The sequence below is a fragment of the Argentina silus genome (assembly GCF_951799395.1).
Source record: "Argentina silus genome assembly, chromosome: 4".
In the NCBI taxonomy this organism is placed as follows: Eukaryota; Metazoa; Chordata; class Actinopteri; order Argentiniformes; family Argentinidae; genus Argentina; species Argentina silus.
The window spans coordinates 13,150,838-13,176,131 of record NC_139658.1 but is presented as its reverse complement, the minus strand read 5'-3'; the positions used below and the strand labels follow the sequence as shown (position 1 = coordinate 13,176,131).

The 25,294-nt window shown below is 41.9% G+C and overlaps 1 protein-coding gene across 1 annotated transcript; it reads right to left on the bottom strand.

Moving 5' to 3' along the window:
* Positions 1-1,193: 1,193 nt before the first annotated feature.
* Positions 1,194-22,428, bottom strand: rims4 (regulating synaptic membrane exocytosis 4; the record flags this gene model as incomplete). Its single annotated transcript, XM_083667601.1, has 6 exons — positions 1,194-1,412; positions 3,160-3,299; positions 3,728-3,829; positions 4,200-4,312; positions 9,394-9,532; positions 22,332-22,428. The coding sequence occupies 6 exons, from the start codon at positions 22,426-22,428 to the stop codon at positions 1,194-1,196; spliced, it is 810 nt and encodes a 269-aa protein (XP_083523727.1).
* Between the last annotated feature and the right edge of the window lie 2,866 nt (positions 22,429-25,294).

Here is a 25,294-nt window from a genome sequence, read left to right as displayed (position 1 = left end):
TCTATGGACAAAGATAAACTGTCCTGTCACTAACCCCTAACTGTTAACATTTTTAATAAAAAACAGTCCAGAGAAAAACAGAACCAACGTGTGGATTGAAGTTTGTCCTTGTCTATAGACTCCTTTCAAGGCAAGGAACCAAACATTTGATTTTGTCATTGTGGGTGACCTATCCCTTTAACCTACAGACAGTGTGCAGACATTTCTGTTTAATTCATAATTAATGTTTTTGTTATGTATCTATCATATATCCTCTCAGGTCTTTGTTGATGATGAAGAAAATACATTTCACGCTTCTTTCCCTGCCACAGTAGTATTGCTAATCACTACCTGCACTGACAGTCTCATAATGAAGATTGTAATTTAAAAGGGACGGCTCTCTGAAGCTTCAATGCCCCTGTCACAAGCTGTCATCTGGTTTCCATTCTAAAACACCCTCATTCACTGAACAATGGCACAAGCCACAAAGTAAAGACACTTGCTGGTAAATTGGCACAGTAGAAACTGTTTAAACGTTAGCCAAGCTTCAAAAACAATCTTACAATCTTAAGGATTACTAACAAATCGAGCTCCAGGGCTGTCAAAATCAGAATTCTCATTTTGAGAATTCTCTCCCATTCTGGAGTTGGTTTGCTTCCCAACTATATTAATACATATTGGATCTTTAAAACTTTAGTGTAATCTTGTTTGCTCTTATACCAGCTCGTACCATGGTATTGCACATGCCCCTCTCTGTGGCAACCACAGATATCATAATACAATCTACATACGTGATCTTATAATTCTGTGGTGGCAACCTTCCACTCTAGACAGAGTATCAGCCATTAGAACACATGATGGAACCTTCCAGAGGACGGTACAACCTGCCTCTTGCCCCCATTACACTCATTGACATACTGTACCCAACAGACAGATCACACCATGGAGGCCATATGGGTTCAAACAGCTCAAAGTCAAGAGTAAGGACCAGGAAGTCCTGTGCTCTGGGTTTTGTAGTCCTTTACTGCCCCACCCCTTTACCTGCCGTTTAAAAAAGATGAGTTTTAAAAACAGTGTGAGGCCAGTGTCACTCTCCCCATCTCAGAGGAGTCCACCATGATCAGGCATGGTCAGATGTCCCTCTGAGGGAGAGGTGCCTTTGGGGGCACACAAAGAGATAGTTACATCAAAGTGGATTCGGTACTCCAGAGGTCTTAGGAGCGGTCACAGCATGGTCCAACGGTGCTCTCCAGAGAGAGCTGGGAGGAATGCCGGATTAACGGGGCCATCGTCGGGTCCACCATGGAGGAGGTGGGGAACAGCTTGTACCAGCCAATTACCATGCTGGACAAATCCAGCTCCTCACATAAGATACGGGCCACACCCATGAAGCATTTGCGGTCCATGCGTCCATAGTTTCCCCAAACGATCACCTATCGAAGAAACAAATGATAATGTCAGAGAGATTGCTAAGTATAATTTTGGTAACACTTTACTTAAAGCATCGGTTATAATGCTATCATAGCAAAATATAAGACGCGTTATAAACATGTATGACTGCATTATAATGCCTTATGTGATCTCATAATGATCCTGAGGTATTAACAGCCATTTTTATCAAATGATCGCCTTTGGTACTGTGCGTCCTCTGCTCTGCCCCAAATTCATAATATGTTGATACCCTCTACAGTAAATGCGAGATGTTATTTACTGCAGGACGAAATAATCAATGACCCTCGCACATTTCCTCTGGGACTCCACAGACAAATCACCTCCACTCCTTTCTCTCCATCTTTGGATGGGAGATTCTTTCTATCTCTATTTGCCTCGGCATCCTCTACAAATAAGGTCCCCACAATGCCTCAGGTTATAGAGGACGCTTGCGGAGAGAGAGTGAGAGAGAGACAGAGAGAAAGAGAGAGAGGGAGAGGGGCTGGGTTCTGTTTAAGTCTTTAATGTTTGTTATGACAGAGCGGAGGTAAATGTTCTCCTCGAAAAAATACATTTCAGACAAATGTTAAACATCCCCCTTTTCCCTTGTAATGGCAGAAAAGCCGGGCGGTACTATTCCTCAGTTCTGGTGCCAGCTCTCTCCTAGAGGCAAAAATGTGTCTGAGCAGAATGATAAGGAGGGAGGGGTGGTGCTCGCTTGATCTAATTATGCAGTGACAGGGACACCACATCATCTCTGGGCTTATTCACAAGCTGTTGAGTAAACAGTGACTGTTGTGAAAGGCTATTAACCTTGCTGCTCTGGTGGAACTGCTAGGGCACGACAGCAGTTAGCCTTTGCTAAAACGCTTGCATGGCTGGCTTCAGGTAGTCAGGCTAGACTCCATAAAGTGTCTGGCAAAACATGAATGAGCTATTTGGTATGAAAACTAGGGCGCTGTAATTGGTATTCTCTCTTTAGACCACAGTGGCACAGTATATAATGGGGTAAGTTCAATATGGGTTATATTCTTGTGTGCGTGTTCCATAGCCCAGTGGGCCAGTCTGATCCCATACTGATACAGATACAGTAGACACTGTTTTTCTGTCTGTGATGAAACCAGGTGTATGTGAGTTGTGAGGTTTGAGAACTGGACAGAGAGAGGGTGTGAGTAGGTACAGGCAGGAGACAGTGTATGGGTTGTGGGTATGTGCATATCTTCCTTCCTGGACACCTTGTGATTGTACAAGCCAGCATGTTTGTTAATCTGATCATAAGGATACACTGTCCACTAGACATTTAGGGAAAGGCATTTTGTAATACCTGTTTCTCGTGTACATTTTGTTACTTTAGTTCAGAGGTTATTCAACCTCTTTACACCTAAACATCTTTGCACTACAAACAACTGACATAACCACAATTAACTTTCATGACAAGCCTCTCCTGAATTCCATCAGGTGTTTGATGGTTACATGCCATGTTGAAGTGACAAACTTGTTTATGTCAATCGGATAAAGTATTTTGTCTAAGAATGTTTGGATAACACTTTTCTTAGAGCCTACCATTATAAGGCATTCAAAGCATGTTATACAAACTGTTATAAGGATGTATGACTATTTTATAATCATAATCATATATTTATATATGAATGCTACTCACTGCTTTTCTTGTCATAATAAAGACCTTATGAATATTCACTTATTATATTATTATACTATATTATACTTATACAAGTCTGTTTGTATTACCTGTACCACTTTTCCCTGTGGACTCTCAGAGAACACTAGAGCCTGGTTGTACAGAGGATCCAGGGACTTCCTGACTGACTTGGTCTTCTTTTTGGCAACGCAGACACCGTTTTCAAGTAGGTAGACTTTAATGTAGGCCGCTGGAAATGGGAAGAAGACAGGTATTATTGCATCACACGTCCCTGGGGGCACGCCTAATACCCCCAAGCAATCAGATCACACACAAACACACGCTTTTCATCCACCATTTCAGATTACGAGATTAAAGATTAATCTTTGACATTGAACAAGGTTTGCAGTGTCTTAAACAATTTTGTCTCTCCCCTTCACTGTAGCGATATTTCAGAGTTTGTGTTCGTGTTCAAATTGGATAGGAGGCTGAAGAGAGCAAAAAATATATTTGAGAATGGTTGCAGGTCCTGACTTTTCTTGACAAAGACCAATTAGGTCAAAACGTTGTTTGTTTGTTTGTTTGTGTCACCATCTTTATTACATTGTACATACTAGCATAACAGATTGAGCCAAATTTACCTTTTTCCCCCTTTTTTCTGTGCAGGTCCTGACTCACCTGGGGGTCCTTTAGATCCAGGCTTCATGATGAGTCCTCTGGCCTGTACGATCTCCACCTCCAACCCTCCATTTCTCTCCATCAGGCCAATCTCTACATCACCTGGACACAAATACACACACCCAGCTAAAGTTACTCTCTCAAATAAACACACCCAGATAAAGTTACCCTCTCAAATAAACACACCCAGATAAAGTTACTCTCTCAAATGAACACACCCAGATAAAGTTACTCTCTCACTGGGCTGTCTGAAGGTGCAGTCTGTCATTTTTATTTCTGACCAAAATTGTCACCCCTGCTCTTGTTAGAAAATAAACAGAGGGGTGGGTCTTGGCAAATGTAACTGTTTGTTGTTGTTTTTTTTGCTTTTAGGCTGAATGAGTTTGTCGTTCCATCACTTGGAAAAGGACATTACGGAATGCACCTTGAGGCACAAGTTGAGTACGAGTCAAAGATGAGTAGTAGTCCTTACCCATAGATGTTGTGGCTAATGTCTGTCTCCCAACAAACTGGGCGGGGCCCATCCCATCCAGGAAGTCACTGAACTGGGCGTCAGAGGCCAGACACATCCCACTGTAGTTCAGACTGGGGAGGAAGAGGAGAGAGAGGAATCAGAATAATACTATTAGGACACATCTCACTGTAGTTCAGACTGGGGAGGAAGAGGAGAAAGAGGAATCAGAATAATACTGTTAGGACACATCTCACTGTAGTTCAGACTGGGGTTGAAACATCTAACTGTAGGAAATATATACAGGAAAAAAACGAAAGGACGGTGCAACTCCACTCTCCTTTAAAGCCACACTCACAAAATCTGGAAGCCTTTTTTGGATATATAAATGATATATTCCTTTTGAAAGGCTGATTTACTCCAATGCTTACAAACCACAGGAACCAAAAACACTGTATCTACATACTGGACCTTTAAAAAAGATAGGACTCTAGGCTGTGGTCCATCACCGGAGGCGTTAGATCATTCAATGACAACAAACATGATCATGGCCATCCCAGTTTAAGTGACCACAAACAGTCAAATTCAAACATATTGTCAGTCTTTCCCCTCAGACATCCCAGGCCATTCCCTTTGGGCTATTGTCAAAAAGCATTCGATAGAGAAACACCACATATTGGTCCGCTGGAACCCAGTGCTGTTATATAATAGAGGCAGTGTTAGTTTAATGGTTCCCCTCTCTCTATCCCTCTATCTCCCTCTGTCTCTCTCTCTCTCTCTCTCTCTCACCCCCCCACTCTCTCCATCCCCCCTTTCTCCCTCCTCTCTCCCCTTCCCTCTCTCTCCCCCTCTCCCCTCCCCCAACACCTCTCCCTTTCTCTCTCTCTCTCTCTCTCTCTCCTAATGGAGTCTGACAGGGAGGCTGAGGCTGTAGTTTGGGGAGGGCTGTGGTGTAGTGTGGAGTGGGCAGCAACAACCAGCCCAGAGCAGAGCAGAGTGGTCCCCTGGCAGCTAGCCAGAGCCAGGGAGAGCAGCTAAACCACCAGCCTGGAGGCAGAATTAAAGGGAATTACTTCATGTGTGATTTTTGGCAGTACCCCTCCTCCCCACCCCAATAGAATGAAACACAATGGGGAGAGTGGATGAGCTGGGCTATCCACAGGTTGAAAGGAAACATTACATTACTTTATTTTTTTATGTGGTGAGGTAGGAAGTGCAGAAAAGAGAAGAGAAGAGAGAATTGTTGATCGATTGATTGATATAACAGGCAATGCGACTGTAACGGAGGCAGTTTGGAAACCACATTCTCGTCATGAGTAACATTATTTGCATTAGCGCCCCCTAGCGTATACCTTACTGGCTTTAGCTTAGTGGGCTACAGTCTTGTAGGGTGCACAGGAGACCTGGGTTCATACCCTGTTGGACAGTCACACCATCACTGAAAGGCATTAATTTCAGCGATGGGAGAGGTAGCATTGTATGCTGTCATCGCAGCCCAAAGCCCTTGATTATAGCTTTCACTGTGGTGGAGGTTATAGCAGCTTCACACTACTAAGCTGATTATGGACTAATTACTCATCATTACTGGTTAATCCAGCACTGTCCACAATCAAGTAATGTATTAGGTACTGATGGGGTAAACGATAGGCACACATTGACTATGAGTGCATGCAATTAATTAGATAGAGACAATTAAGATAATGCAGCTTTTTTAATTCCTTGAGCCCCCCTCCTCCCTTTCTCTCTCTCATTGAGGTGTTGAAGACCTTAAATTAATTTCCTCCTCCCCGTGTTCAAGTTTTGACCTCGATTCCTCATGTTCCCCCTCCTCCTCCTCTCTCTGGTTCTCTGCTGATCTATTTTTACTGCACTGCTGGGACGGTCCAAGCCAGCTGCCTGCCACACATTTGGCTAGGCTCGAGAGTCTCTCCCGAGAGTTCTCACCCCTTCTCTCATCTATCTTCTGCTGTTATGCTCCTACTAAGTTCACTGTTCCTTTATCAGACACCACTGCTCTAAATACCTGCCCAAGCCTTACTCTATATACTGTACCTCCCAAAACCTACATGTAACACTACTGACAAGGAAAGGAGGGACCAAATACAGCTCAACACAATACTCTCCTGTTAAAGTCACGATTTGTAATTCGTTAAGCCGTTTTGGGATATATAAATGGATCATATATACCAATTGATTCTTGAATATTGCTTACATAGTAAATGCTTAAAACGACTGTCTTACCCCATCAGATCCAAAAATATAGGGCTGTTTTACTCCAATATTTATGAACAACAGGATGTTTCAAATTCCCATGTTGATGTCGCAGACTGTCTGTCCTCCAGAGTTCTGTCTCTGCATTTGAGAGTGGTAACATTTCTCCAAACCTATCCCTCAGTTTTTTATGTGGCAGGGCTGACCTTTTGTTGTTTTTCGAATTACAGAATGTGGCTTTAAATGTTAATACTTACTGTATTACCTCTTTCCATGTCCAATGTTTTAGCCTTGACAATACAGAAATGATTACCTCTATGTCCCAAGAGTGCTGAATATTCTATTCAATAATAATTCTATTCAATAATGTTTGTAACACAAAGATAGAGTAATCAGGTCTATTTTCATGCATGAATGATGCCTTTGCACCCATTACATTATTAAAACAAACATTCTCAATCATCATTACGTCCCCTTAGAATAATCTCCAGCACATTCATATCTGTGCATTTGTTTATGTTGGAAACTAATGACAACATATTTCAGCAGCAGGGATAAAATATTGTGGTAAAACCCTGCGCTTTGCATCAAATGTTGGAGATCAGGGAATCATTTCTGGATTATGTACACGTTTCTGGGAAAAAAGGAGCCATCCTCTCGCAAACTATAGGCCAGTATATCCAAGAGCATTAGAAATGGCATAATCTATTCAACATTGTACTTTAATCTCTCTGTGACCTCTTTCTCCAACCTTACCACCTCTGCCCTCTGTCCTCCTCCCTCCTCCTCCTTCCTAACTTAAAGAAAATCAGTCAAAGTAGAGCAATTACCAACAAACATATACACCAGGGGAGGCTAGTGGAGGGAAACATTTGGCTCATTGTGATGGATGGCACAGAATGAGAAACACAAACATCAAACACATATCAAATAATGAGGAAAAGCCTGCACAAGGAATCTGCTGCTGCCAAGTGCTTTATTCCACTACAAAACAACAAGTAGTTGGCCAACAAGTAGTTGTTTTGTGGTGGAATAAAGCATTTGAGATCAGCAGATTCTGTGTGCCGGCATTTCTTCATTATTTGATCAAATTTTCGGCCTAATACGATGTTTGATATCATTCCTCATACCGTTCAATGCATTTCAATGAGCTCGTCCTCAGATATCACCCTCCACAGAATCTACCTAAGAGCACTAACTTAGATAAACCTACATCAGTGGGAATGAATCTCGCAGATATACTGGTATACTGTATGATTAAAATGGGATGGGATCCATCCATCATGGGATCATATACATAAGCCTACCTAATAAATCAAAAACTGAAAAGACAATAACATTCAATAATCCAATGACGTCATTTCAACATTTCAATCCAGTTCTCATCTGAACCAGAAAGAATGATGCTTTAAAGACTGGCTACTGTGGTAAAATAATACAGTAGAATTGCAATAATAGTAATTCATAATACAGAACCCCAAGAACTTCAGTTTGCCTTCAAGCTGGAGCTTTTCAGAGGAAACCTAATCAAGATAATGGGCCTCTATTTTTTCTGCCCCTACCGAGTTTTTGTGACGGCTTGTTTATGTAAAGATATATTATTTGTTATGTATTCATGAAATTCATAAGATCCAATAAAATATGGTAAACCAGCTCTGTGCCAACAGTGTATAATCCCCTCAACTGTTCAATGCCCCCTAATCCAGCTTCAATGAGGTTGATTCCCCCCTCTCTCTGATGCTGTTTCCCAGGCAGAGAGGCCACCCATCATTATGTAAGAGTGAGCATACAGCCATACAAGCACAGGGGACCAGAGCTGGCTCTAGACTGATGGCTCTCTGTGCAGCTACAGCAGTTCTGACTGGCACAAGGCTAGCATGTCTCATGTTGATGTGACAAGGGAACCACAGTCTACAGAGGAAAGACATGTTGGTAACACCTTCTATGAGCCACACACACATAATACCATATGGGACAAAGATTAAGCCTAGTCCTGGACTAAATCACACTTTCAATGGAAAATCTCAATTGAGGATGGTTTTTAGTATAGGACTAGGCTTAATCTGTGTCCAGAGCCATATGTTGCACTTATCTTAATAAGATAAATGCCAAGATGGTTACCAATAATGATTCTAGCCCATGTCTTTCCCTTCTGAGTGTGTGTATTCAATTTCATACAGCTTTGGGGTTTTATTAAGAATATAAGAAAAACACCTAGCTTTGTACTGTTCTAGAGGGAGTCACACATATAGTACTTCTACCTCACTGCTGTCTAGTATGAGTTAGGACACTAGGGTACAGTATGTATCAGAAGCTCACTGAGTTCTCTTCTCAAACATTGTGGGGTTCTCAAACATCTCAAACCAAATTTACATTAATAATTTCCTGTGACCCCAGCAACTTGATTGCGGGCTATGCCAACACATAATAATGACGTCCAAGTGTATTTTAATCACCTAAAATATTCTCTAATTGGTTGGATTTTAACCCCATTTATCAGATCAAAGAGGTTAGTTTGATTTTCTTAGGGGACCCCAATTTGAAATCAGGGGACCCCACAGGGGACCCCAAGTTTGATAACTGCTGCCCTAGGGTATATGCTGTAGCATTATATAAGTATTACTGAGCTTGTAAAAGCATGGAAATTTAGAAAATTAAGCAGGTGCTGATCCATACTCTGAATCTGCTTCAGCCAACACATTTAATTCAGTGTGTCAACTGAACTCTGACCCTAATTCAGTCCAAGTTCTGATTAGCCAGTGGTGCTAATGTAGGTAGGGGTTTGAAGCGGGGATCACTCACATGGATGACCCAAACGTAAACCATTATACCAAGAAGGCATCCTATCTGAGCATAGAAGTCGCAGGCCGGGCTACCTCATCTTAGAGTGTGATTCCAAATCACCTCTGCTACACTAACTCAGCGCTACAGACAGAGGTAGGATCACTACTCACTCAGTGCTACAGCACAGACAAACAGAGGAACAGTGTAGGACGGTACTCACTTGCCCTCTGAGCCATAGCTGTTCATACTGTCCTCGATGGACTCATGGCTGGCCTGGCGGACCGTCCGGCTGGGCATCTCTACGGCCAGCCCTGTCTCCGTGCTCCTCTGAATACCCTTTAACCTCCGACCCTCCGCATCTACAGGTCACAAAGCAGGAGAAGACAACACAGGATGGGGGTCATTAACACTGAGCTTGAAGGATGGGATAAGGATCAACGTTAATGTCCCAGAGTGGTACACATTGTCTTAGACACACAGTACTGTTGGATACAAAATAAACACTGTACATTACACACTCCACATATAAACAATATGTATACATTGCACGTTACCATGTCATTCACATCTCATACAGCTTCATACATAATACATATTGCACAATGCCATTGTGTCAGTTGCCTCTTATTGTACTGATAAAACAAACGTGAATCAAGGATTGGGTCATTATTTGCACAATAATTAAGAGATATGAAACATGAATGTCTTTATCTCACATTAGTATCTTAGTCATATAGTTATATCACCCAGTTTGCAAAAACCTATCCAAAACTACTAGTTTGATGACAAGTATACTAACTTTGTAGTTGAATCATCCCTCAATAAATACCAATTAATAACAGAAACTGTAAAGAAAAATCTACAACTGTCTTAAACTTTGATTTTCCAGAGGACGGCACAGTAATGTTGTCACAGTATTCCTAAGGTCAGGGGGAGAATGATTCAAAATGGTGTCACGTCATTCCTGAAGTCAAAGAGAGTAAGTAGGAAAGAGAGCACACCGTTAGCATTTTCTACAGACCATCGCATTACGCCAACCACTAGCAAAAGCTGCTATTCCGCTGGCTTGGCTAGAAACCCTCTTGTTGCATTCATGACCATTCCGTATGTGCTGCTACACGGTACTTGTTAGCAATTTATTTACAAAGTCCTTTGGAGGACCATTTGCTGTGCATCTCTCATTCACTTTCCTTGGCCTCTATTGAGAGTAGTCACCTCATATACAACACTGCACTCCAATATTAGCCGTTAGCAGCATTACCCCAACATGCAAAAAGTGATTTCACCCTCTTTGCTGAAGTACAGAATTGCAGAGCTTTAGTTTGAAGCGCTCCAGATGACTAACCTTGCTGAACAGCCACTGACAGACAGACAGACACACACACGCACACACACACGCACGCACACACACACGCACACACACATGCACACACACGCACACACACATGCACACACACGCACACACAGGTTGTTTAGAGAGAATCACTGCCTGTTAAATGTCATTCATTATGCTACGAGGACTCTCTGCAATGGAACAATCCAACAGTATTCCTGCACTAACACAGAGGAATTAATTAGGAAGAATCTAAAGTTTCACAGATGTTCTGGTAAAGTCTGCATCTCCAACGTTCTAGTAAATGGTCACACACATTCAAGAAAGTTAAGCCAAGTAATCCTAAAATAAGGGCGATATCTGTACTGCTAATTCACAGCATACCCAATCCATGGAAGAGTGCAAGTAGCTGTCCAAACTTTGCGACACCTTTCTGAGATGAGGGCAGACAGCCGAAAGGTAAAATCATTTTTGCAAGGGCAAATCATTCAATGTTGGCTTCGCTTTGGGGAAGCATATATCTTGTTAAAAAATATAGGGGAAAAAAATCTATTTGCACCAGATCTTGTGGTTCTCGTTTCCTTCAGACGTGAGTACAGTAAATGTCATAATCCTTCTCTCAGACCACATGGGAAGCAGGGGCCAGGTTTTGATTGAGTACTTCAGCAGGCTTTCAGGCAGTATTTGACATTATCAATCAATTTTTTTTTCTGTCTTTACAGCCAGGGTGAACACACACACACATACTGTACACACACGCACGCACGCACGCACACACAGTGTGAGTTTCAGGTCACCCTGGTCCTTGTCCTCACATTAACTTTCCACTGGGAAACTTACTGGCAAAACTCCCTCCCCCCCCCCCCCCCACACACACACACACAGACACAACTGACCCACACACACTCTCATGCTATAAAGGTTGTGTTGAGATGAGAGCATAGTGATCATAGAAAACCTGAGATAATGATTATAATTATGTGTCCAATTTTACATGGTAACACCAGTAGGGGGTGTCAGGGGTTGAGGTTTCATGATTCTAATAATGTGACCGAGAACATTGCTGCTTTTTTCATTTTGCTCACTGGGAAATGGAGTGATGGCATATTTGGGTTACATGACTGGTTTCATATAATTGCAGGCAGAAATGCAAGTGGGTGTCTCCAGGTAACTGAATTTGATCCTAATAGAAGTTGGAATCAACCATTGCTCCCAACCTGTTTACATTGTATGAGACATAATCATACCAATCTAAGTGTAATACATATCAGCACCAAACTGCAGCCCGATCCACATCTCCACAGCTATGTCTGGGGAAAAAAGGACACTCTGTCACTGCAAAAAAGATGTTGTTGCTATGGGAGACGGAAACCAAAGACATTCTGAAAACGCACATCCTGTGGCTTTTCAATCGTTTTAACATTTCGGAGAAGGATCATTATCTGTTACGTTGCATAGCGAGTGTTACGTTTCGTCTTTTCAACAACATATCCAGCCGAACAACGGTGTTATATAAGGAGGACAGGGATGTGTTCCGCTCGAAAAAAGCCACAATCTGTAATTCAAGAAACAACAAAACGTCAGCCCAACATCAACTCCAATACAATACAGTCAGTTTACAGTCAGCAAAACAGGTGTGCAAGTTTGCATCCACCCACTTGCTTGTTGTCTTTCGATAGGAACCACAATACAACAACCAATTTCCAAGAAGTGTGTATACTAAGACATGAATCAGGGTGGCAGGACACCTCACACATTGGAGTCCGGTATGATGTGGCACACCTGGCACACACGCACACACACAGACACACAGACACACACACACACACACACACACACACACACACACACACACACACAAACTAGGCCTCATTAAGCAGCTCCCCAGTGAAGGAGGTATAAATGAAAGGAGCACAGTTATTAATGTTAGCTTGATTCATTTATCAAACTGACAGTCACACATTTGAAACAAAGGGGAAGGGAGAGAGTTAAGGGGTGTTATTTTTAAGCAGCACCTGGTCATAGTTCCCTTTATCGGATGATTTACAAGACATGCTATGTCTTATAGATTTTTAGGATATCATAAAAAAAGACGTGCTGATGTATTCTTATCATGAACATCTCAGCAGAGTAGTTGAGCCAATGTTGTACCACTATCAACTATCAACATCAACAACGTGTATGTGATCATTGATAATGTGAAAGGATGTTTTCTAATGTTTCTAATCGGAGTAAATGTACCATTCCAGCTGCCGGCAGGGTGTCATTGATTCAACCCACAGACGTCGATACTTGTGTTAATTGTGATCATCAATCGCCCCATCATATAGCACTTCACTCTTCAGTCCTACATTAATCACCTATTAACCACCTGATAAGCCAAAGGTGCCAGTAACTCATGGATGCGTAATGATATTGAGTGACAAAGAGGTAGAGGTGTTGTCATGGACTACACAGCCTCTGGCATGCGTCCCTATTCTCTACCTCTCACCCAAAAGAGTAAACGTATTCAATTCACCATAGATGCAAACAAATCAAACAATTACTGTGAGGTTAAAGTAGAGATTCTCAGCTTTTATATAATGGTATTCGTGTACGTATTGGTTTCACCATTCAGAAATTACCAAATGTTTTATGCATAGCCCCCTTGTTTCAGGGTACCCCAAAGTAATGGGACAATTGGCTTGAGAGGTATTTCTGGTGAATCAGGTGTGTTCCGTCACATCATTTGTGGAGGCATAAGAGATCTTTCAATGTCTAGTATTGATTCTAGGCTTTGCGTTTGCCTTTGGAGTCTGCTATTGGTGTCTGTCAACATAAGGACCAAAGTAGTGTCAATGAAAGTCAAGGAAGCCTTTGTTAGGCTGAAAAATCAGTTGTTGTGTTTATCAGAAACATAGCCAAAACCTTAGGCTTGCCAAAATCAACAGTTTGGAAAAGAAAAAAAAGCAACCAGCAATCGCAAATGGGCTGGTAGGCCAAGGAAGAATTTTACAGTGGATGACCGAAGAATGCTCACCATAATTAAGAAAAACCCAAAACAATTGTCCCACAGATCAGGAACGCTCTCCAGGAGGTAGGCGTGAATGTGTCTACCATCCACAGAATACATCTCCAGAAGAACAATTGAGACTTCACTGAAAGGTGCAAATCACTAGTTATCTTCAAAAAGGATGGTCACTTAAAGTTTGCTAAAAAAAAGTGCCTAAAAAGCCTGCAAAGGTCTGGAAGAAGGTATTGTGGACGGATAAGATAAATATGATCATGTATCAGACTGATTGCAAGTGGAAAGTTTGGAGAAAAAAGGATCTGCTCTAGATTTACAGCATACCACCTCATCTGTGAAACATGGTGGAGGGGGTGTTAATGTTAGGGCATGTATAGCTGCCACTAGAACCAACTAACTTGTCTTAATTTATGATGTAACTGCTGACAGCAGCAGAATATATTCTGATGTGTACAGAAACATATTTTCTGCTCAAGTACAAGCAAATGCCTTAAAATTCATTGGATGGCGCTTCATCATACAGTAAGACAATGACCCAAAACACATGTCATAGCAACTCAGGAGCTTTTCATGGCCAAAAAATGTAAAGTTCTTGACTGGCCAAGTCAATCTTCAGATTTAAATCCAATTGAACATGCATATAATTTCCTGATGAAATGCATGTTTGTTCAGATACCTCAAAACAAACAACAACCGAAGATAGCTGCAGTACAGGTCTGGCAGAGCATCACCAGAGAAGATACCCAGTGTCTGGTGGGGTCAGTGGGGTCACAGACTTCAGGCAGTTATTGCATGCAAAGTTTTGTCAACCAAATACTAAAGTGAGTGCTTAATTTGGACATTTGATAAATCTGCCGCATCACTATTGGGTAAACTGAAACTGGGGGACTACACATAAAAAGTTTTGCAATTTCTGAATGTTGAAACCAGTATACCATCAAATAAAAGCTGAGCATCTCTACTTTAACCTCATAGTAATTGTTTGATTTCAACTCCAAAGTTTTGGAGTGTAGAGCCAAAAGAAGAAAAAATGCTTCACTGTTCCACTACTTTGCAAGGCACTGTATCTTCAGAGTTACCACGTCTATGTGCACTCATTTATTGTTTAGTTTGTATTCGTTAACTCAATGTATAATGTAAAAAACCCTTGCATTACTTATCGAAACTGTTTCTTGCGTCAACCTTTAAAAGAGATAGGCAGTGTAACCCCCACCCCAACTTCCACCTCCATCTCCCAAAATATCTCAGGTATATTAATATACTGTGTGATGTCGACACTCAACGGTGACTCCGAGTAGGTCATTTTTTCTTGTCCAATTATAGCACCATGTAGCCATTTTAAAAAAAGTCCTCACTGGCTCCTTTTTCTACATTTCCTCCATAGTTATCTCCCTGAAGCTGTTTGTAGTGGAATATTATCGGAACATAGAACGTATAAATATAGCCTCTGATCCTGGACACTATCCTGGGTTGCATGTTTAGAGAAATTGGTTAGCATAAACAGTTAGCTGAAGCTAAATATACTATAAGGAAGTGTAATGAAAGATGAAAAGACAGTATCTGTGTATATCCAAAATAGACACATGAGCTTTCTTTAGACAATGCAGGAGGATGATAATTTGAGTGTGTTTGACCTCCCAGGTAAATTGTCGTTCTCAAATGCACGATTAAATAAATGCATAATTAAATATGTTCATCTTCAGCGTCTGCTTAATGGCATATATTATTAGCATTATATATTATAACCATTCATCCTTTTCTGCCTTATATTTGGCTGCATGGTTGTACTCCTGACATGAGTCATCCGATCTAACAGACACAGCATCCTAATGTTTCTACTCTTCTTCCGGAAGTGTACACTCTCCTACATGGATTTTAAAATCATTCCTTCAACCGACATTTAGGCAGAGAAATTAACATATTTCATCAAAAACATCATGTCCACCTTTTTTGTTCTATGAATACTCCTGCACACTATAAATGGTCATGCTAAAAGCCTGGTGTTATTTCACTATATGTGACTTATTTTCATATAATCCATAAAACCAGTAATAAAAAAGAAATCAAGCTTGATTAAAGGCTACTTTTCAAATTCCATTGGCTGGAAATGGATCAAACATATGTCCTATACAAGGGGCTTACAGGGTTTGAGATGTTATGGATAATATACAAATTGAAGATATTAAATTTGGGTTTAGAACTACTCAGAAAAACACAATCCTGCTGTTTCCAACCCCTGTGATGTTTCCAACCTCCATGTTGTCAATGACAACTTCATTAAATCCCACGAGAAATACATTCCATAATACAAATGAAATTTGACATTGATGCTGAGGACACAGATGCCTTTATAACAATGTAGCAGAAGTGCCAGTGGGCTTGATAGTGTGTGTGTGTGTGTGTGTGTGTGTGTGTGTCTGTGTGTGTGTGTGTGTGTGTGTGTGTGTGTGTGTGTGTGTGTGTGTGTGTGTGTGTGTGTGTGTGTGTGTGTGTGTGTGTGTGTGCGTGTCTGTGTCTGCGTGTGTGTGTGTGTGTGTGTGTGTGTGTGTGTGTGTGTGTGTGTGTGTGTGTGTGTGTGTGTGTAAGGCCATTGGTGCAGAGAGCGAGTGTGTATATGGACGGTCATTGTGTTAAGCCCTAAGTAGTCCCATTTTGCAAAGCCGATAAGAGCATGTTATGTAAATGGCAGAAACAAAACAAACTGGTCCTAATAGACCTCACGGGGTAGCATATGATAAAGGTCCGATAGAGGTTAATAAATATGATATAGGTCTAGTACACCTCACAGGGCAACATATGCTGTAGATCTAATAGATCACACAAGGCAGCATACAATATGATGTACAGTAGGTCTCTCCTGCACACTCGTGTAGCCACTTATAGAGAGCATTGCTTATGGGTTACTCGAAGGTCAGAGCTTTGCTTGTATTATCCAGACCTCGTATTCATAAAACATATGTTGGTGCATATCTACAGCTTCTCATTAGCATAAACAAAAGGAAGGGACAGGGTGTAATCTGCATGTACAGTATGAGTTTCACATGGCTAATATGAGAGAGAGAAGAGAGACACTGATAACAAAATGGAATTACTTTCTACTGTTCATATCATCTTTCTGTTACTTACACATGGATTATCATTTTTTAAACAGATACTGTGGTTACTATTTAAGATCCATATCAGGTGCTTTGAGAGACAATATGTCTTGAGATAGTTATGCTTTTGTAACAGAGGTGATTTGGAATCACACTCTTGTATATATATACCACTTTGGGCTCAATGCAGAACCCCTTTGGTATCGCCCTGCCTGAGACATATAAACTCAAGTGTCGCCCTCGGACCTTGAGGATGTCTTCTTGGCCTAATGGTAGATGATTGGGTCTTCCACGTGGGAAAACCTGGGTCTGAAGCATGGTGGTCACACTTTTAAAGGAGGTGGAAATGTTTTGATGCCGTTCAAATTACTGTCGATTTAAATGCACATGACAACTAAGTAAGTGTAAGTGCTTGGATAATATACAAACTTGTTTGCAAGAGATTGCCTCTCTTGCCACAATGGTGTTTTATGAAGCAGCACTGAAACTGCAGTGTGGGAGGAGTGTTAACAAGCATAAAGAACTTCTGAGATTGTCTTCATAGCTTCCACTTCCTCTCCTGGAGGCATTACAAAGCTGGCTGTGCATATAGATCCTCAGTGTGAATGGTGTGTCAGAGAAGCAAGTGATGAATAGAAGAATTGGAAGCAAAAAGACGACTCTGACTAAAGACACGAAACAGAAACAGTGTCTGTGAGGTGTGGGTTGAAGGCTTGGAGCTTAGTGAGCAGAGCTCTGTGTGGTGCAGTCATTTTCAATCTAAAGAAGAGGAAGGGAATAAGACGTGTGTCTCAGTAGCGGCATACTAAAAGGCCCTATGGACATGTCTGAGGTCCTAGGCTCTCATCACTGCTGGGGGGCACCTCAATCATCTAAAGTGGCATCCTCTCCTTATCCTTCCTTTTATCTGCAGTGGACTGGTAGAGATGAATGTAGGCATCCAGTTAACAATGTATTACAAAACATTAGCATACTCCCATTGTTTTAGCATTGTCCCATTGAGTCTCACAGAAAGACTGCTGGTTGAGCTAGCAAAACGTTAACATTAGGTTAGCATTCAGGGTTAGGGTAAGGTTAGAAAAAGACCCATATTAAGATTATATGGTTATGTTTAGGCATGGAAGCACGAGAGGTTAAGGTGAGGCTTAATGGTGAGGGAACTGTTGGCAAAAAAAAAGAAAATACACTGTATTCAGGCCTGCATTCAAATCACCAACTCAGGAAGTGCCAGGTCATTGCATGACACCCTTCGCCACCTCAAGCTAACTTCCTTCCACAGATTTTTTTCACACTCTTTGGCGCACTTCCCCTCACTGTCGCTTGAGGGCACCTTGTAGCTATCGACCGTACGGTACTGTACGTGTGCAGTGTTAGCGGACAGGCTGCATCATCCACCATATTGCTTTGAACTTCCCTTTTTTAATCTCTTATCAGGACAAATGAAGGAGAGAATACAAGGAGACATAATCATTCTTCTATATGCAGTGAGACCTTATAGATTGGAGAGTAATGACCATCAAAGTACCCTATTTAGTACGACCAAGATTGCCACAGAGATGATGGCACAGTCACAAGTGTCTGTTTGGTGCAGGCCTTCCATTTTTAAATCAACTCAAAAGGTAAATATGTCCACAAGTGCAAAAAAAAGGCAGTGCAAATACCACAGGAATCGGTCAATATAATGAATGTCTTTCAATGGATTGCCTCTATTTCCCCACAGAATAGACCTCCTTTTCTCTATGAATCAAATCTTTATTGGTGACTTTTCTGGGTCGTTACTCAAACATATTCACACTAGGGGTACTATGTCTCCGTTTCCTTCTCTCTCTTTTTAAGCCCTCTGTCTCTGTCTCTCTCTCACTTTTCTCTCTTTCTCCATTTAACACCCCCCTTCTTTCCCCCACTCCCCTCTCTGTCTGGGCAGGCCTCAGCCTCTGTACCACTCCCAAGCTCACTGATTGATAGAAGAGCAATTCTATCACTGAGAGATAGAAATGTTCAATTTCCTCTGGTGATAAGTGACAGGTAATTACTACCCCCATCATTACCTGCAGATTTATAGATCAGCGAGACCATTAGGAGAACATACGCAGGATTCTATTTTTCACCAATAGTGTTGTTTCTATATTTGTTCACAGCATGATTTATGATAGCAGGAGGAAACCCTCAGGTTATATTCTTTAATTAGTTCAACATTGTTGGTTTTTGACATTGTTTGAAAAAATGTTTTAACAAAAAAAAAAGAAGATATCTCACAGCCTGCATTTATTCCATGACTGACTAGTTACTTTATGCCAGCCTATAGGGTTGCAATAACCAACTTCATTCATATTCATAATTGACTAATCACATTTTTGACTTGCTTTGTTCTGTTCTGTTGCTCTGTTCAATACTTCTACAGGTTGCTATGTTTTTTATTGTGTAACTGTTAAAGACCCAATGCAAATTTGTATTTCATTTTTTTAACAGACATATTGCTTTAGGCATATTTACAATGTAGAAACTGAATATTTCAATGTTGCATTTATCATTATGGTGTTTTGTGTGTATAGCCAACAACTGAGCCACATCACATGAAATGTGTAACTGATTTTTTTTTTTTTTTTGATTCCGTCTTGATTTTATAGAATATTTGAAAAATAATCAACATGATAAAAAGACTACAAATAGTCAATTGCAGCCCATGTATACACATTTCTTGTGTGGATTAAAATGCATTTAAAATTTTCTCTGAAACTAAAAACAAACTACAAAAAACATTCCCAGAATATGTGTCATTCGTGAATTGTGCGCGCTGCCTACATACGGTATAACAGTATCATGTGAAACAGCGCTAGTTTAATTAGATGTAGATGAAGTAGCTAATTAAAAAAAAAAAGTTGCCTTTTCTTACATCATTCTGTCTGCTCTCTCTGTTCTCTCTGTTCTCTCTGTCTCTGTTCTCTTCCTTTCTCCTCAGCCTGGGCCATAAAAAGCCATCAATCTATGCGTCATTCACTCCTGTTCCAGTCTCAGACATGGCAGGGGTCAGTCAGCACTGTCGCTGAGCAGTAATCAGGGCTGAGTGCCAGTACATCTCTCTACAGGTAATAATCCCCTTTCCTGGCTCCTTTCTCCCACCCCCCCCCCCACCACCACGCCCCCCACAACCACTACCTAAAGACATCATCATGTTACTGTATCAGTACCACTACCTAAAGACATCATCATGTTACTGTATCAGTACCACTACCTAAAGACATCATCATATTACTGTATCAGTACCACTACCTAAAGCCATCATCATGTTACTGTATCAGTACCATTACCTAAAGCCATCATCATGCTACTGTATCAGTACCACTACCTAAAGCCATCATCATGTTACTGTATCAGTACCACTACCTAAAGCCATCATCATGTTACTGTATCAGTACCACTACCTAAAGCCATCATCATGCTACTGTATCAGTACCACTACCTAAAGCCATCATCATGCTACTGTATCAGTACCACTACCTAAAGCCATCATCATGCTACCAGTACCAACAGCCAGTGATGTAGTGAAAGGTAAAAATGCCGTTTTTGCACCTTTTTTTGGTGAATAGCGTTTACCCATCTTCTACGTAAACATTAGCGTAATTTTCTCCGATGTCCAGCGCTTCTCACCTTTGTTTCTACCACTACATCCCTGCCTTTAGCCATCACTATGCTACCGGTACCACGACCTAGAACTACCATGCTACTGCACCAGTACTTCCAGCCATCATATCTTAGTAACATCACCATGATCGCTGAACTACCTGTTGCTATAACTATACCCTGGAACACACGTTTGATACCATTCCTCATTCCATTCCATGCATTCGTTACAATGAGCCCATCCTCTGATTTCTACCTCCACTAGCCTCCCTTGTACTGCACAAACTATAAGCTTCACTCCGCTACAGCAAGCTTACCATATGTTCACCTTCATCATATTCCGCTGATTCTTTACAGTAGGCTAGACTCCAAGGATATGATGGATATGATGATGAAACGTCTGCTGCCTAATGGAGTGTAATGAGATGGTAGCAATGAAGAGCTAGTGAAGCGTATGGTTGAATACATGAATCTGTGACAACAGGCTGCTGTGTGACTGGGACTGTTCAGAGTGTGAGTGTACAGACTGAGTGTCTGAGGTGTGTGTGCATGTGTGTGGAGCCTGGAGCTGCAAACTGATGCGATCCTGTTCAGAGGCTCTATGATCTGTGTGTAGAGGCTGTTGCAGGGATGTTTAATATAGAAGCAGTCGTAGCTGCAATCTGGTGTATTTCTGCTGGAGGTGAGCTGGTCACTGGGGAGACGTGATGTCTGGCCTGGTAGCTGTGCGCTCTGTCTTACAGGCAGAGAAACAGTGAGAGCGGGGGGAGAGATAGAGACACAAACATGGATGGCAGAGAGAGAGGGACACATACACATACACAGTGAAGGAAAGATTCATATATAGACAGGGAGAGAGACAAGCAGAGGAGGTTGTGGGTGGGGGGTGGGGGGGTGACACAAACACAGAGAAATAGAGAGGGAGCATGGAGACACACACACACACACACAAATCAAAAAACTGAGGGGGGAGAGTGTAGACACACACACACAGCGACGGTACAGATCAGACAATCAATTCACCTCACCTGCAGAAAGCTGTTGATGTGGTGTAGTGCACTAGGGAGATTACAAATCAGGATCCGAGTGGTAACATAATGACACTAATGGATTGGATGACATGTGATGAGGCCATGTTTGTGGCTCGTTTCGACACAGAGAAAATTAACCTGCAATCAGTAGGTGTTTAAGCGGAGTAGAGCCGAATCACAGATAAATTAGCATTTCAATTGCACAGTAAAGACATGAATACCACTCTTCTGTGCTGCCCGATTTGATGATTGTAGTTCATGTAGCCAACGACCCCCCCCCCCCCCCCCCTTTCTCTCTCTATCTCCCTCTGTGTGTGTGCGCGTGCATTTGTGTTTGCGTGTTCCTGGCAGCGGTCATGGGAATAGTGGTGAATAGTAGTATGAATCATAGTAGTATGAATCCTGGGCTTTTATAATGAGATTGGACTGGATAAATCATCTCTCTAAGACAGCCTGAATGGGTTTTGTACTCAACTGTGCTTCACAGTACAATGGCAACATTGTCATTTCACTATAGTTCAATCTTCTAATGGTCCAATGGCTGAGCAGGTAGGAGAGATCAGGTTAGGTGACCTACAATTTATTCTCTTTTCTCTTATTTTTTTCCACCTGTTAACCATTTCCGAAGAATACATATACAGTATGTTCTCACATGCTCTCGAACTACACAAAGTCTAACATTTGTAGTCACCAAAACAACCACCAAAGAGTTTTCATTTCCAAACAGTATGGCTCTCCCAATTGGATCAATTAAAGAGACATTCTGCAATGCAATAACCATCTGAACACACCTGTTCCTCTCTCAAACTTTCACACCCTCACCTACCCACAGTAAAGTCCAATTGACTGTGAGCTATACTGTGAGCAGAGTTTAAGTTATTGTGAAGATATGAGCAGCAGACCTGGGTCAAATACATGTCAGTTACTCAAACACTTTTGGGACTATTCCATTGGGTCCCATTTTACCAGACTATAATACTATGTATTTATTTGACTTGATTTTGTGTACATCCAAGTGTAGGGACCAATAAATGAGGAGGCTGAGGTTTCTGCCTGCCTGTGCATGCTTACCAACATCGTCCTCATCGAAGGAGTTCATACAAGGAAAGTAGATGGCGAGAGCCTCGAAGGACGCTGACAGGCTGATGCGGCTCTGTGAGCGCTCCATGTAGAGCCCTGGCGTGGGCGCTGGCTCGGCCGGCTTGGCCAACCGCGTCTGGGCATTCTTCACGCGGAGCACGGCACGCGGCGTCTTGACAGACTTTCACAGCCCCCACCAGCAGGAAAAAACACCAAATCAACCCCCTCAATATTACTGTATATATCCCACCGTAAAATACAGGCTCCCCAAAAGTTGACAAGGCTTCCCAACTTTGTTATGGTCAAGGAGGTGAGATGGCTTGGTTTGTTTAGAGTTGTGTCCCACCCAAGGATAGAGGCTGTGGAGAAAACATACGCTGTTCAAAATGGAGAAAAAAAAAAGAATATTTCTGGGAGGAATTGGGAGGTAAAAAAAAAGGAGGTAAAAAAGCCTCAGTGCTGACTAGATGATGGTGGTGTTGTTGTGTTGAGGAGGTGAAGAAGGTCTAATCCAGGTTGCATGGTCTGTTGTCTTGATACAGCTTCATCCACAAGCTCCGGAGCTCCTGTGGCACTGCAAAAAACCTCCAGTCAGTGTCTGGTTGCTCTGGAGATAAGAGATCGGCAGAGAGGGAGAGGCTGGTACTATTTCAACAGCTTGTGCTTGACTCAGTTAATTCACTGCTGGGTGCTTTGTGGAGACAGAGAGGGGAGGGGAGGAGGGAGAGAAGGCTGTTGCTGGGATTTTGACAGCTCCGCCAATGGGGGATCGGATGTGGGGAACTGGGTGTGGTTTGCAGTCGTCAGCAGCAGCCCCCACCCAGCACAATGGGCTGGGCAAGTTTATCACATCCCCCTCTCCTCCTCTCCATCCGTCTTTCAGCCTCTCACTCGCTCTCTCTCTCTCTTTCCCCCAATCTCATTCTCTCCCTCTCTCTGTCTGTCTCTTCCTGGCTCCCAGCATCTCTCTTCGTCATCTATCTCTACTCTCTCTTTCTCTCACTCATCGTCTCTCCTTCTCTCCCCCCCTCTCTCTCTTTACCCCTCTTACTCTTTCTCCCATTCCATCCCTCATCTCTATATCCTTGTATGACAGAGAGAGGAAGAGAGGGGAGTAGACGCGGGGCAATGTATAATCAACCTGGGGTGAAAACAGGTGATTTATCTTTTCCCTCTGCGATTTCATGGTTTTCTCCTCAGAAAGATCTGTCCAAGCAGCAGTTGGCATTGTTACAGGAGAGACAGGTCTTGAACAACAGCTTCATTTTCTTGTCTGTATAAAGTCTGGTTGTAGTATTATTAATATGATTGTAGTTGTATTGAAGTAGTAGTATTAATACTCTTTTTACAACCAGGCTGTGCCAGTGAAATCTTCTAAAAAGCTAAATAAAATCACTTTTCATGCCTCAGACTTCATAGTGACTGCAAAACAATACATCTCTCATTACTTTTATTGTATCTGGATTATAACCTACAGAATATTGGAAATTACGTTCATGTGTTAAGTCACACAAGTTAACGTTGCATAAAGATATTCTTCTGCACTTATCCTGCAGCTGCATTGCCCTTTGATATTCCTCTATACCAGGATTCACACAATATACAGTATATTTACATTGATTTGCTTTTATTGAGCAATGAACATACTTGCGTTTCCAGCTACTTGTGTTTTCTGTGTGATGATGGCCTCATGTGCTCTGGAGTGTGCACACGCGGCAAACAGAGTGCACTCTCATTGAGTTGACAAGTGCACTGGCCCCCCATGTGTTTGTGCTACCCTAGCACGCCTCCTCACAGATGCACTGACCTTTCACACAGACACTGCTCCGTCTCCCCTGGCCCTCGGGACCCACGGACACGAGCGTCGGCACGGCAACAGGCAGCCACCATGGTGACTGCAGCATCACTCAGCGATGACATGGTCAGTATACATGACACTGATCTGTTCTGACAAGCCCACCCAGAATGGACCGTGCCATTCATAGAGAGAGAGAGAGAGAGAGAGAGAGAGAGAGAGAGAGAGAGAGGCAAGAGATAGGAGAGAAAGTGAGTAAAGAGATCTAAAGTACAATTGCAACAAGTTAGCCAGAGGTGTCGTGTCAAATCGAAGCGTGGCTGATGCTGTGACAGTGTGTGTTGTTAATGGGACAACTGGTGATTTGTTCTTGATTGCTTGAGCACATTTCTGGAAACAGTATTTAACTTCAAAACACTTCCCCTAAACAGTTAACACATTTGCCAAAACATGCAAGAAAACACATTTCTTTAGCAAACTAAATAGTAACTGTAACCATGAATATGCATTGCAGGTTGGAAATGTTCATTTGCAAAGGTGAAAAACATCAGTAGAAAAGCATTGTACTATGGCAGTACTGCAGCTGTTACAGAAAATATAATTGTCATTTGTGATTACAAACTGACTGTTGAGCGATGAGAGTTACAATATATGGAGTAGAGATTCACTATAATGGGAGAAATAGCTATATGTTGTAAGGAAATAATTCAGTTTACTCAACTGATCTTTGTGTCTTATGGAGAGAGTTGTGTTGTGTGCAAAAGGGTGCTTAACTCATTTAGTGCCAAGGGTGAATAAAGTCGCCCAAATTGTAAACATTCTTGTGTGCCAAGGGTGACTTTATTCACCAAAACATTATTGGTGGTGAGTGTTCTGGAATACATATGCCTTTTGTGAGAAAGCTACGAGAAATGACAAACTGTTTTACATTTACATTTTTGACATTTTGCAGACGCTTTCATCCAAAGCGACTTACATTTGTCTAAAGTAAGTGAATTATCTATACATCAGTCATCATAAGCAAAAATGTATGCTAGGACCAGGTGCCATTGGCAGTCACAATGCTAGAAGAAGGAAGGATAAAAAAAAAGGTTTTATTATTAACAGTAGAGGAGCTGTACAGAGGGGTAGTGGGGGGTGAAGAGCTCTTGAGGAGGGA